This window comes from Meleagris gallopavo, chromosome Z (genome assembly GCF_905368555.1).
Source record: "Meleagris gallopavo chromosome Z, MGAL_WU_HG_1.1, whole genome shotgun sequence".
Taxonomy (NCBI): Eukaryota; Metazoa; Chordata; class Aves; order Galliformes; family Phasianidae; genus Meleagris; species Meleagris gallopavo.
In genome coordinates, this window is record NC_139435.1 from 71056441 (window position 1) to 71070202 (window position 13762).

Here is a 13762-nt window from a genome sequence, read left to right on the forward strand (position 1 = left end):
TCCCAATACAAGAAAGACAGGGAGCTGTTGGAGAGGGTCCAGAGGAGAGCCACGAAGGTGATCAGGGGACTGGAGCACCTCCCCTACGAAGACAGGCTGAGGGAGCAGGGCTTGTTCAGCCTGGAGAAAAGAAGGCTGCAGGTGACCTCATTGCAGCCTTTCAATACCTAAAGGGAGCCTACAGGGGGGAGGGGAATCCACTCTTTGAAAGCGTAGATAACAGCAGGACAAGGGGAAATGGTTTGAAGTTGAAGGGGGGAAGATTTAGGTTGGCTGTCAGGGGGAAGTTCTTTACAGAGAGAGTGGTGAGGTACTGGAACAGGCTGCCCAGAGAGGTTGTGGATGCCCAATCCCTGGAGGTGTTCAAAGCCAGGTTGGATGGGGCCCTGGGCAGCCTGGTCTAGTGTTAAATGGGGAGGTTGGTGGCCCTGCCTGTGGCAGGGGGGTTGGAGATTCATGATCCTTGAGTTCCGTTCCAACCACGGCTATTCTGTGATTCTACAGAATGGTCAGTCACAGCCCCCGAGGAAGAAAATATTTCTCATCTCCTCTGAAACCTTTAACATTATGAAAGTTTTCTCTCTACACAGGCGGGTTCTCTCCATCTCCTTCTGCAAGGTCTAAGGATAGCTCTGTATTTTATTTTATTTTTCTACTTTCCCCATCAGTTACACTGCATGGAGGAGCAGAGACTGCTGCTGTAGTTGCTTCCAACTTTGAGAGTGTGAAACCTAGAAAATGAATCCAACTTAACACAATATGATTGCAACTGAGTGGGAAAAATGAGGGTCGAAATTTAATGAACAGGCAGGAAAAGAGAAAAACATTCTCTTAAACTCTGTCAGCCCCTATTTCTTCCTTACAGCAGTCATATAGAAAACAGAGAGCAGGAGAAATAAAAGGGTTAAGAACAAGGACTAAGCCTGTAACACCAAGCAGGCTAGCTGAAACAAACAAACTCTTTCACACCAAGTTGAATTTGCTTAGTGCAATATCTATAGTTGGGCAATAAATACACAAAAAGCCTTATTATTTTGCCAACGAGCTAAAAATATCCTTCAGGCAAAGTCAGAGCCCCTTCTTTCCAATTTGAGACTCCAGTGCAAAGTGACAGTTTGTTTTTGTGAACCTTAAAAATAAGCTTTCAGAAAGCTGTTGCTGAGTAAGTGCTAAGCCACAGACCTTGCACCATCTTAGTCCGCCACTCAGGGCAAGTATTTCAGGAAGTGCTGGTATACTGTGCATTCATAATAATGTGACTCCTACCATATTCTTCAGCCCACGTCTTTTTTCAAGTTTCCTTATCCACCCTTCTTGTCTTTACTGTGTCAGTTTTTCTCAGTTTAAGCAATGAACCAACCTGTCACTTATACCTTAGAACAACATAACTGAGGATGACTGTCATACCAGAAATCTGGGAAAACTCAGTAGAATACCACATCGTGTTTTCTATATTCCTGCTCCCTCAGCATTGCAGTACAAGCCTTTCACAGACACACACACACACACAAGCAATGCTCTTTTTTCCCCAATTCACCAGTTTCTATCTCTTACAAAAAACACTACTTCAACTGGCATACTTCAGAGATGGGATGTAATAATGCAAACAACAAAACTACAGTATTCTCAGCTTTTATTTAGAAAAAAAAACACAAAAAACTGACATCACATTTACATTTCAGAGTATTTTTAAATAAGGCCTTTTTGTTAAAGCTTTATATACTTCAGAAGGGTCTACATGATTCACACCTGAATGGAGCTCTGCAAATCACACAGTGGTCACCAGACAGCTATACTGCACAGAGATCCACACAATATCACACCATTCTTAGCTTAGTCCACATTGTAAAGTGCTGTTTTGTAGGAATAAAATTGTTTTGCAAAAGTAAGTGTCAGTGTAGGCACGTACTACTGAACTGTATCTCTGACAGGTGGAAAAAATCATTTGCCTCTGACAGTGAGCTTCTATTTAATAAATTGGAGCAAGCGCCTTATAGTACTGCAATGAATACCCTTACATGCAAGGTATTCTACACCAAAAGCCATACCAATTTTAATATGCTGAATGAGATATTTACAAACTGACATACCAAAAGGTAGGTAAATGTTTTAAGTAACATCAGCCTATGTCCAGTAGAATAAGTAATTGCATAGCAGAGCACATCTTAAATGAATGTCAGGCGAAGATATAGTAAGAAAAACCTGAATTCTTCCTCCTTTACTTCTGTTTTCTTAAATCACTACCTTTTTTTCCCCCCTTCTTTTAAAAGTTAGCCCTTCAGACTGATTTATCTTCACATTTAAGATGGTGTGACAATTTTATGACAATTTTCATGAAGTAAAGAAATGCTAAAGCCTGGTCATATCAGTCCAGATGCTTCTAAAGATGTAAGTGTGGAACTATGGAGTGCTAACTGAGACATAAAAATTGTAATTTAGAACAATTTCCAAAACAGAAGGATTAAAAATGAGATACTTACCTGCAGAAAGAGATTTGATCTGGGAATAAGAGATTAGCAAATCCAGCCCTACAATGTGTAGCTTTAAAACAATGTTATATTTGGTAGACAAACATGAGTGGTGTTCCCCAGGGGTCGGTGCTGGGGCCTGTCCTCTTCAATATCTTTATTGATGACCTGGATGAGGGCATCGAGGGCACCCTCAGTAAATTCGCAGATGACACCAAATTGGCTGGAAGTGTGGATCTGCCTGGGGGCAGCGAGGCCATACAGAGGGACCTGGACAAGCTGGAGAGCTGGGCTGAAGCCAACGGGATGAGGTTCAACAAGACCAAATGCCGGGTCCTGCACTTCGGCCACAACAACCCCAGGCGACGCTACAGGCTTGGGGCGGTGTGGCTGGAGGACTGCGTCGAGGAAATGGCCTGGGGGTATTGATTGATGCTCGGCTGAACATGAGCCCACAGTGTGCCCGGGTGGCCAAGAAGGCCAATGGCATCCTGGCTTGCATCAGAAACAGCGTTGCCAGCAGGAGCAGAGAGGCGGTTGTTCCCCTGTACTCAGCACTGGTGAGGCCGCACCTCGAGTACTGTGTCCAGTTTTGGGCCCCTCACTGCAAGAAAGACATTGAGGCCCTGGAGCGTGTTCAAAGGAGGGCAACAAAGCTGGTGAGGGGTCTGGAGCACCGGCCGTATGAGGAGAGGCTGAAGGAGCTGGGAATGTTCAGCCTGGAGAAGAGGAGGCTCAGGGGAGACCTCACTGCTCTCTATAACTTCCTGAAGGGAGGTTGTAGTGAGCTGGGGGTCGGCCTCTTCTCTCGTGTCGTTAGTGATAGGACCAGAGGGAATGGTTTCAAGCTACGGCAGGGGAGATTCAAGCTGGACATAAGGAAGTATTGCTTTTCAGAAGGGGTGGTCAGGCACTGGAATGGACTGCCCAGGGAGGTGGTGGAGTCGCCGACCCTGGGGGTGTTCAAGGAAAGACTGGGTGTTGTGCTGAGGGACATGGTTTAGTGGGAGCTATTGGTAACAGGTGAACGGTTGGACTGGACTGGATGGTCTTTTAGGTCTTTTCCAACCTTGGTGATTCTATGATTCTAAATGGAAGAATGAAAACTGCACGTTGGAACAAACCATAGCTAAAGAAAAGGGAATCTTGACTTCTGAGTCTGATTGATAACTTGAGTTCACGAAGAGCGCTTGTAATCTAGTCGACAGAGCATACAAAAATGTAAGGGCTTTCAGTGGCAGAATAAGAAAAAAATGTCCAATAGATTGAAGGAACAGTACATTTTTAACAGCAGGAATAAAACTGCTCTGTCCCACTATAGCTTAAGCTGCTTCAAGATTTGGTAAAGATTTGTGTTGACTATAAAATTACTCAAAACAATCAAGAGACTGGAGAGTTGCAGGAAGCCCTCAGTACCAAGTGACTGGGTAAGATGGCAGAACAGACTCGATCTTTTTAAATGCAAAATAATACATCAGACGGGGAAGCCTTGTTCAGACCTAACCATCAGGATCAAGTGGAAAATGCTACAGAAGAAAATTTGTCCTAATCAGTTTAATATCTGGTATGGACCAAAAAGATAAGTTTTAAGATTAGTGAAAGAAGCAAATCTCAGATCTTTCATCATCCTTCACAGCTAGAGCGCCAGCCTCATAAGTCCTCATGAGAGGACCAAGCAATCATAACATTTGGAACAGACTTCTAAGATCAAGACAAATGGTCAATCCATCACCAGTGGTGCCCACTTGCAATTTTCAGGTCACAGTTCATTGCTCTACAGCTATACACAGGTGCTTAGTAAACATACTTCACATTCATCAAGACAAAACATTATATCCCCAAATTCATAAAAAATTGAGCGTATGTTAGAAATGTCCTTCACTTCAGAACCTTATTTTTCCACAATTAAAATTAACAGTAGAAGTACTCAAACATTTGATTTCTGGTTGTGTAAATTTCTTCAACATGATACGAGCGGAACAGAAATCTGAACAGAGACGCCTTTTATGGCAGAAATTGAGTCTCCAAACTGAATCAGTGCATTTTATCATTCTCACTAAAAAGCCATTGTTAGATTAAAAAATTAACTTAAAAAAACACGTATTAACAGAAATACATCAACTTTTTTCAGTTTGCATGTTATTAGTCAAGTATTCATTTCCTTTTGCCTAAAACCAGGTACTACTACTCATACATGCAAAAACTTCTTGGAAGTCTGACATTTCGGGTCAAATTGCACTTTATATATTTTATGTCTACACTAAAAAGCCTGGAACAGTACAGGAACTTACAATTATACCATCAACTCTACATCAGGCGTTAGAACTAGTTTCAGCTTACAGTTACATTACACTTACGTGAAATAAAGTTTCTAGTTTAACCTTCTCCTTCCAAATACAGCCTAAATGTTCACCTGCAGTTTTGATTTCTCACTGCTTTTTATTCTCTAAGTGTGATTTTGGTCCTGCAGATGCATTAAGGCAGGTATGTCAAAGAATAATGGCAATCAGATGCTGTCAGTTTGCAGTTAAACTCAAAAAACTCAGAAATGACTCTGACTATATCAGAATGTATATTACATAAAAGGCAGATTTCTATCCCTGAAAAGTAATTTTGGTTGTTAGTCAAACTTCCTCTCCACCTTCCCTAGAAGGAAAGTTTGTGGAGATAACCATCACACAGATCACAAGAAAGGCAGGAGAGTTCCTGGAAGAACATTTCCTTTTGTTGGAAGTGTCTGGACTATTCACTTAAAAAACCAAGCAAACAAACAAACAAAGCAACACACAAGTGTGACCCAAAGGCTCGTGTACAGCACTTAGGTATACTGTATTTGAATCAGGACTGAAAACTAAGGTAAAATGCTTCTGCTCTTATTTTTAATTTCAGACCAGCAGCAGGAGAGCACTAACCTACAGGTCATCTTGGTATGCCAACTACTTTGCTGGGATGGTTTCCTTGAGATGAATTGCTGCACCACCCATTAAGGCAAATGTTGGGTACATCATGCCTGAGCATTCCACCTCACACTCGTACAGGCATTTCATGGGGCTGGCATCATAAAAGCCCACCTTGCCATTGTCACAGTCAAGGCAGATCCCCATGCAGGAGGGCAGGGGAAGGATTCTACTTGATGCATCCTTGGGGTCAGCAGCTTCCCTCGGGTCAGCAGCTGCCTTGGGGATGAAAAACTTCTTCATGCCCAAAATGACCAGTGTGAAAGGCTGTGATGAATCCAAACAGGCATCTTCACTCCCACTGTCATGACCACTGTCTTGTTCAGATCTAGGACAGAAAAACAACCATTTTCTCTTGTCAGATTCACAAATACTGTCTGCAATGGGAACTACAGAAAACATTTCTGTAAGACGGGTAACATTATACAAAAACCAAGAGCTTGTGGGGTAAAAATACACCACCACGTGCTGGAAGGGAAGATACATTTCGTAAGTGAATAGCCACTTGGAGCTGAACTAATGAGGGTGAGACAACAGAAGGTTTTGCTAACAAGCCATTAAGTTCCAAGTTTATCTGAATCTACTTTTGCTACGTAATGATGAATGAACCTACCAGGTACACTAAATTAGGTAACTTGACAGGTAGTTCTGCAAATACGATTTATCATTACAGGCAGGATATATTTAACTTTATTTACATAATACTAAGTAACACCAATAAATACATCTCTTGTTCTAAAGAGGTTGCCATGCAACTGCCTTATTACACATCCTAGGACATCACTACGCTGCCTAAGCAACTTAAGACATGAACATTTTTTCAGTTTTGTTACACTGGATAGGAAGAAGCCGATACACCTGTTAAGATATGAAGCTACAGTCTCCAGACAATACCTTCCCAGCCTTCCATTTCTAGATACATTTGAGTTTACTGTAGCTGTAATTGAGAGCTGGAAATTTTGGGGCTGGTTTCTTCACAGTATTCTGACTCTGCTCAGCAGCAATCCAAAAACCACACGCAAGCAACTTGAAATCCATCATGATGCAAGCTACTACACAGACAGACAACTCTGTGAACTCTGTACCTCTGAACAGTTGACAATCTACCATGCTAATGGTCTACCTAATGACAACCAAGAATTGCTTCAGTCTCACAGCTAATGGATTGCTTTCCACCTTCTTGCTTTAACTGATGTATCTCAATGTTTGTCCGAGCTTGACTTCTTTCCAAAAAAGAAAGATAATGGGGACCTGAGTAATTCAAACAGCTCTCTACTGAAAGCAGGGAACAAGAAAAGGAATAGGACAACCTGCATATATCTTACTGCTTCAAGCTACTTTCCACTGGTTAGGTTCAAGTTTGTTAAATGAGACTACGTTTGCTTTTAAATTGAAAAAATAAAATAAAATAAAATAAACCCAACCATCTTCTTGTACAAAACATGTTTCATGCACATGCTTGGAATTTACCTTGGGCTTGTCACATCATGTGTATTGTGGAAAAATTTCTGTATCTTGGTGCTAGAAACAACTCCCACTTTTACCAGGCAAGAATGGGCTTCCACAAGAAAAGCCCAGAAGTGCTTCCCTTTGGCAATGCCAGGATCACCAATGATGTAATTCAGGGTTGTGTGGCATCCAAACTGCATGCGTTCAGCTCTTAGCAGTAAAGGAAACCCAGCGCTGCTTGCCACAGAGGTTCTTTCTGGGTTCAGCAGGAGACGTTCACTGTTGTACCCACATTTGTCATCAAAAAGAAAGCTAAGAACTGAAAAATAGTATTCCAGGAATTTCCTGTTAGTTAGATATTTTTTGGCTTTCTGGGCTTATATACTGCATCTTTACACTGGCATTAGAAATTCTCACTATGAAAAGCTATTAGGATTCTCATGCACGCTAATAAGCGCGGTATGATAATTAACCTGCTCATTATAGTACTTCTATACATACAGATACAACCAATAATGGGATAGAAGTCTGGGAACTGTAGGTGGTTTCCAGTGCAGGTGGACAGAAGAAAACCCAGTACCTGGAGCAGGAGGTGTACGCAAAATAACTTCTTTGCTCCATGAGCTACAGATGGACCCTTTGTATCCTCGAACTCTGAAGGTGTAGCTACTGTCATCATCAAGATCAGATATGCCTTTGCTCTTGTTGTAAACTTCAACTTCCTGCCACATCATACTCTCCTCTTCTCTACTACGCTTGCGATACTGAAGAACATACATATCAGCAGAGTCTGTCTTCCCGGAGGACTCCCAACTGATCACAGCTTTGTTACACATTCTGCATTGCTCCTCGTTGATTTCTGGTATTTCAAGACCTGGAAGGCCACAGATTAAGGAGAAAAAAATCCAGAAGTTTAGCTATGCATTGTTCTAGAGTGATCTGTATCAGTCTTTGCTCAGGAGCTTAGCATAAATAATATGACTTGCACAGTTAAAGGTGACATTGCCTGTGTTTCTGCAAGAACGACTCGGAGTAGGAGAAAGAGGTGGGGGCCGGAGCCTCCCGTTGTAACTGTAAAGGGTGCATTGCTTGTGAATGGGGATGGGACGGGACACTGAAAGTGACAATAGCCGTCATCTGCAGAGATCTCGGAAACCCGATATCCCAGCGTGAGCACTGGAAGCCTGGGGAGGGGAGGGGGTGAAGCTGAAATATAATGCTAGTAATGTATGTGATGATGAAAGTCTAGAAAGCGAAAAGGGTTTGGAAAAAACACAGGCTGAGGAAGGCAAAGTTGAGCAAGGTCTAACAGGGATGTCCTTACCAAGAAGAAGAGGTAAGAGAGAGCCTGGAAGGGCTCAGGGAGAGTTCCCCCCCACTGGGCCAAAAGCAGCTGGGGAAGCAGGGTAAAGAGGTTTATTTTCTGATATGGATGCCTCTTACTCTGTGCTACATCAAGAACTATTACCCGTAGATGACTTTTTTTGTAGTTGTAGGAGCTATTGGCAAGAGAAGTTCACTTTCTTTTGAGGGGACCAATTAAATACAGGCTAGGAGAAGTAGGAATATATAAATCCTTGTACATGCTGGGTTCTCCAAAACCATTACTTGGGCGTGACATATTAGAACTATTGAATGTAGAGATTAAATTCAGTAGAGAAAATTGGAGCTAAGTGTCAAGCAAGAGCAATTGACTGAAAATTTTAAGCTTGGCTTTAACACAAACTGGGAAAAGCAATGTTGTACCCCCAGAAGTTACGTAAATCCTAAATCAGGTATACACGGGATTGCAGGCATCAGGAATGCCTGGCAGAGCAAAAAAAAATGCAGCCCAATAAAAGTTAAGTTAAAGACGGGAGTCAGCCCAGCCAGGGTAAAGCAATTCCCTTTGAGGATACAAGATTGTAGGAGGATAAAAGAAATAATAAATAACTTCTTGAATTTTGGATTATCACTTGGATAGGAATTCAAATACAACACCCTAATCTTGCATGTGAAAAATCGGATGGCAAGAGCTATCGTTAGGTAGAAGATTTGAGGGCAAATAATAGAAATGTTGAATATGTACAACCTATGGTGTATATCCTTATTAACCAAGTTAAGGAATAAGTAGGTGGGGTTTACCGTTCTGGATTTGAAGTACACCTTCTTCTGCCCGGTTTTGCCAAAGAAAGTCTAAAATGCCTTTGAATAAGAAAACTCCAATATGGGGTGAAGGAAAAAAAAAATAATAATGAAAATTCAGTTAACCTGGACAGTGTTACCCAGGGTTGTGAGAACAGCCCAACGATTTTTGAGAAGTGGTCAGCTTGTGAGCCCGAGATTTGGGTTCCTCTATTCCACGGTGGAACTTTACTGCAGTATGTGGATGCCACAGTAACAAAGGAGGACTGTGTACAATGGCCTGTGAGTTTGCTGAATTTTTTGATTTAAATGGCTATCAAGTTTCTCAACAGAAAGCACAACTGATCAAAGAGAAGGAAGCAATTTGCCGAACACCCAGAACAACAACGCAGAGCTACCTCCAAGCACCCAGTGTGCGACTGCACGGAGACTGTCTGTGCCAGTTGGTCAGACCTACAGGAGGAACTGCTGGACGATGCTGAGGATTCCTGCATTCATCGATGGAAGGAGTTTTGTGAAGACAAGGAAACAGTAAGGCAGGATATGCAGTAACTGCAAATGACAAGGTAACTGAAGCAAGACCTTTTCCTGGGGGGACCTCCACTCAGGAGGCTGAAATAACCGCCTTGAAAAGAACCTCAAATATATGGACAGATGCTAGATGTGCTTTGGGGTGGTACCCACTCATGGTACCATCTGGAAAGAGCGAGGGCTGCTTACACAGAAGGAAAACATTCAGCATGATGTAAATCTACCAAAGAGCAGCATGGCTGTTATACATTGTAAAGGACGTCAGAAGAGTGACACATTACAGAAAACGGGTAACACGATGGGGGTTTCGGGGGCAGAACGGGCAGCTGAAGGAAAAAAAACTGGTGAACTGGCTTTAATTCCAGACGGTAAACTTAAAATATCTGAACCTTAGTCAGAACCTACAAGGTACCCTAGAGAGGATAGGAATCTAATTAATGATTTAGGAGGGGAGAGAGCAAACGAGCGGTTGTGCCCGTTAGTATTCTTTAGAATTTGGTTCTAAAAGAACATACTCAACCACGGGGGGGTACAGACACCAGAAATAAACTGTGCAACCCCAGTACAAGGAACAGGGTACAAGTGGGGCTTTTTGGGAAAGGGAACCTTTCAGGGCAACAATTGCAAATTGATTTTTTCAGAACTCCCCGGAAAAAGGAGGGTTTTGGTATATGCTAGTTCTAACCAATGCCCGAGAGGGTGAGCAGAAGAGGGTCCCTTGCGGGGCCAATAAAGCCAAAGAATAAACCAAGGTACTGTTGCAGGAGATTTTTCCAAGGTTTGGGTGTCCTGCAACAATCCCCTTAAACCAGGGAACTCAGTTTATTGCAGAGATTGTCCAACAGGTAAACAAGCTTTGGGAATAAATTGGCAATTGCACTTACCACAAAGACCACAGGCGAGTGGTCAGGTGAAAAAGATGAACCGTCAAATTAAATCCCAGACTGTAAAACTGGGCCAGGAATCTGGACTGTCCTGGCCACAGTTGTTGCCTTTGGCTCTCCTTAGGACCAGAATGAAACTTAGACCCAAAGAAGGGTTAAGTCCTTTCAAAATACTGTACAAAGGGCCTGATGTTGTACAAACGGGGATCTCTACCCAACTAGAGAGTGAAATAATAACTGAGCATGCGATAAGTCTACAGGAATAACGTTGGGAAATAGAGAAACTGTTCTAGGAAATAGAGCCCAAGGCCTTGGCGGCCTGATACATAATATTTTACAAGGAGCTTACAGGGATGTTGCAGATCTCTTTCAGATTTTCCCCTGGAACCAAGGTGGCTAGGTCTGTTCCAGGTGCTGCTAACGTCTCACACAACAGTAAAAATTAAAAAACAAATATTGTGGATACATCACACTAGAGTTGAGAAGGTCCCTCAAACACAATGGGAACTGAAGTCAGCTGGATCCTTACAATTGTAAATCCAAGGACAGTAATACGGGCTCTTATAATTGTTGGAAATGTTCTTTTAGTTACGTGCAGCATTTGATGGAAATGCTTATGCATCTCTTGTAAAAAAAAATAATCATTGCAACGTATACTTATATCAGTAATTTTTTGGTATGTGAGCAAGCCAAGGATTTAAACTTTTCACTTCTTGTTGTCCCTGATGATTTTAAGGCGAGTAATCAAACTGTTTCAGGGTTTGAGTGACCGTCCTGGTGGGTGACGATCAACAAAACTGTAGATTGGGTTAACTACATCTGTTCTAATCAATGGAGATTTACAAATTATGCAACGAGTGCAATAAAGCGGATTGCAGAACACTTAGATGCCCCAAGTAGGAAGGCCTGGGAAAATAGGATCTCCTAAGACACGATACAAGCTGAAGAAAGAGGTGCCGTGTAATGCTGGGTACTTGTTGTTGCACCATCATCCCAATAACACAGCTCCGGGTGACAAAATTGCTAAGGCATTGCAAGGGCTTTCCACCCTTGCCAATGAAATGTCAGAAAAATCAGGAATAAATACTTGTATCACTGGATGGTTGGAGTCCTGGTTTGGTGAATGGAAAGGAGTGATTGTATCCACACGTACTTCTTTGATGGTAGTAAAAGGAGCCCCCATGGCCATTGGTCGCTGAGTTTCCCCCCGTATGAGGGGATGGTAGAGTGATTGATCGAGACAGCACTGTTTAAGTAAACACCGATGCAGCCACCACATTTGGATAAAATGATGGTAGTAGAGGAGATGGGAGATAAAGAAAAAGAAGAAGAAGGAGATGTCTAAAAAAGTGAACCTTAAAAAAAAAAAAAAACAAAAGGAATTGCAGAAATCAACAATCTATGAAAAAAGAATTGTGGGAATAAAAAAGTTGTTTCCGCATTAGAATTGGAAAATTTTTTGTTTTTATTTCATGATCTCTGCTGTCATAGTTCTTCTGGGGAGTCTTTCTGCTTAACTCACGGAAGATCTCTGATAGTTTACGTCACTTATCCCCTAGATGCCCCTTCCCAGGAACGCACGCTCTGTAGATAGGTGTAGATAGGTTTTGATAGGTTTTTTTTGTCATACACACTGCAAGAATAGCCTGCACGAGATAAAACCAGAAAACAAGTGACGGCATGCCCGAGGAAGCGCCTCAAGAGACATCGGAAGGCCTGGCATCATCCCCCGCCCCGGGATCAAGATTTGGAAGCAAATCCCCATATCAATTCGACAAGAAGAGCACTGAGTTTTTGTGGAAACAACAGGATGGCGACTGACTGACACCAGATAACAAACAAATTAACAAGTAAATAGCAAATGAAAATCCCCTGACAAGATCGTGAACCTGGATACCCAGCCAGTGGGGAAACAGGAGAGGGGGGGGGGCAAGGGGGAGAAAACAGGGTCTAAAGGCTGTCATGTTGTGTCCATAGGTGCGCTCCTGCTTGCGGGACGCCCCCCACTGCAATCGCGGATAAATTCTGCTTTAATCAGAGATACCGTCCTGACAAAAATTTTTTGGATATTTCCCAAAACACTGAACACAATACTCGAGGTGCGGCCTCACCTTTGCTGAGTAGGGGGGGATGATGACCTCCCTGCTCCTGCTGGCCACACTGTTTCTAATGCGGGCCCGGATGCCGTTGGCCCTAACGGCCACCTGGGGACACTGTCGGCTCACGTTCAGCCGAGCATCAACCAACACCCCCGGGGCCCTTTCCTTTTTACAGTCATCCAGCCACTCGTCCCCAAACCTTTAAAACTGCATGGGATTGTGGTGGCCAAAGTGCAGGGCCCCACACTTGGCCTTTTTGAACCTCATCCCCTTCACCCCAGCCCACAGATCCAGCTTATCTAGATCCCTCTGAAGGGCCTCGCTACCCTCAGGGGCACCGACACCACCTCCCAAAACGGGGTCATCTGCAAACTTACTGAGGGTACACTCAACCCCTCATCTAGGGGGTCAATAAAGATATTAAACAAAATGGGTCCCACTACCCACCCCTGGGGGACACCACTCCTAAAGGGTCGCCAGCTGGACTTAACTCCATTCACCCCCACCCGTTGGGCCCGGCCTTCTAGCCACTTTCTGACCCAAAAAAGCGTATACCTGTCCAACCCCCCTTTGGCCCCTTGGGCTCTTGGAACCCCTTTTTGCTCCTGCTCCTGTAACGCTGGTCAGTAGTTACTTTCAGTAAAATAGAAACCCGTCAGACAAAGCAACTGCACATCATACAATCATCCCATTTTGGTTTGCTGGGCGAATGCTCTCCCACTTGTCCATTTTACAGAAAAGGCACAGCCTAAAAAAAGCCACTCCCTGACAGTGAGCGGCCCGCTGCGGGGGAAGGGGCACAGCCCATCTCCCCCCCCCCACTGCTCCCCTCCCAGCCATCCCCCCCCAAACCCCCGCTGCAGCTCTCTGCTAACTTCACCCAGCAGCAGCAAACTACCTCAGCAAAAAATATGCTCTGCTCAGAGGCAGGAAGGCAGGGGCAGGCAGGACATGCAGCTGGGGGAAAGGAGCACGGAGAGCGAGCAGCTCCCAGACCTGAAGCAGTGAGCCCAGCAGCCCTGGCATCGGTCTGAGAACTTCGCACTTGGGGCACAGCACGTGTTAAAAATGTCACACTCAACAGCAAGGCAATTCTTTACAAAGAGCCTCAAATTAAAGACTTTTTAGTGTTAAGAGCTGTCCCAGTTACTACTGTTGAAAATGTGGAAAAAAACCAACAGTGAAATACTGAATTTTTTGTCTCAAATGTCATCTAATGTCAAAAACCCGAAATGGGGTGGCCCCTAACC

The 13762-nt window shown here is 43.5% G+C and overlaps 1 protein-coding gene across 1 annotated transcript; it reads right to left on the reverse strand.

The window, feature by feature from the left end:
- Nucleotides 1-1616: 1616 nt before the first annotated feature.
- Nucleotides 1617-8196, reverse strand: LOC146542380 (E3 ubiquitin-protein ligase Trim36-like). The gene is made up of 3 exons (XM_085213943.1): nucleotides 7455-8196; nucleotides 6896-7193; nucleotides 1617-5753 (listed from the first exon to the last, which is right to left on the reverse strand). The coding sequence occupies exons 1-3, from the start codon at nucleotides 7708-7710 to the stop codon at nucleotides 5405-5407; spliced, it is 903 nt and encodes a 300-aa protein (XP_085070069.1). The 5' UTR covers nucleotides 7711-8196; the 3' UTR covers nucleotides 1617-5404.
- Between the last annotated feature and the right edge of the window lie 5566 nt (nucleotides 8197-13762).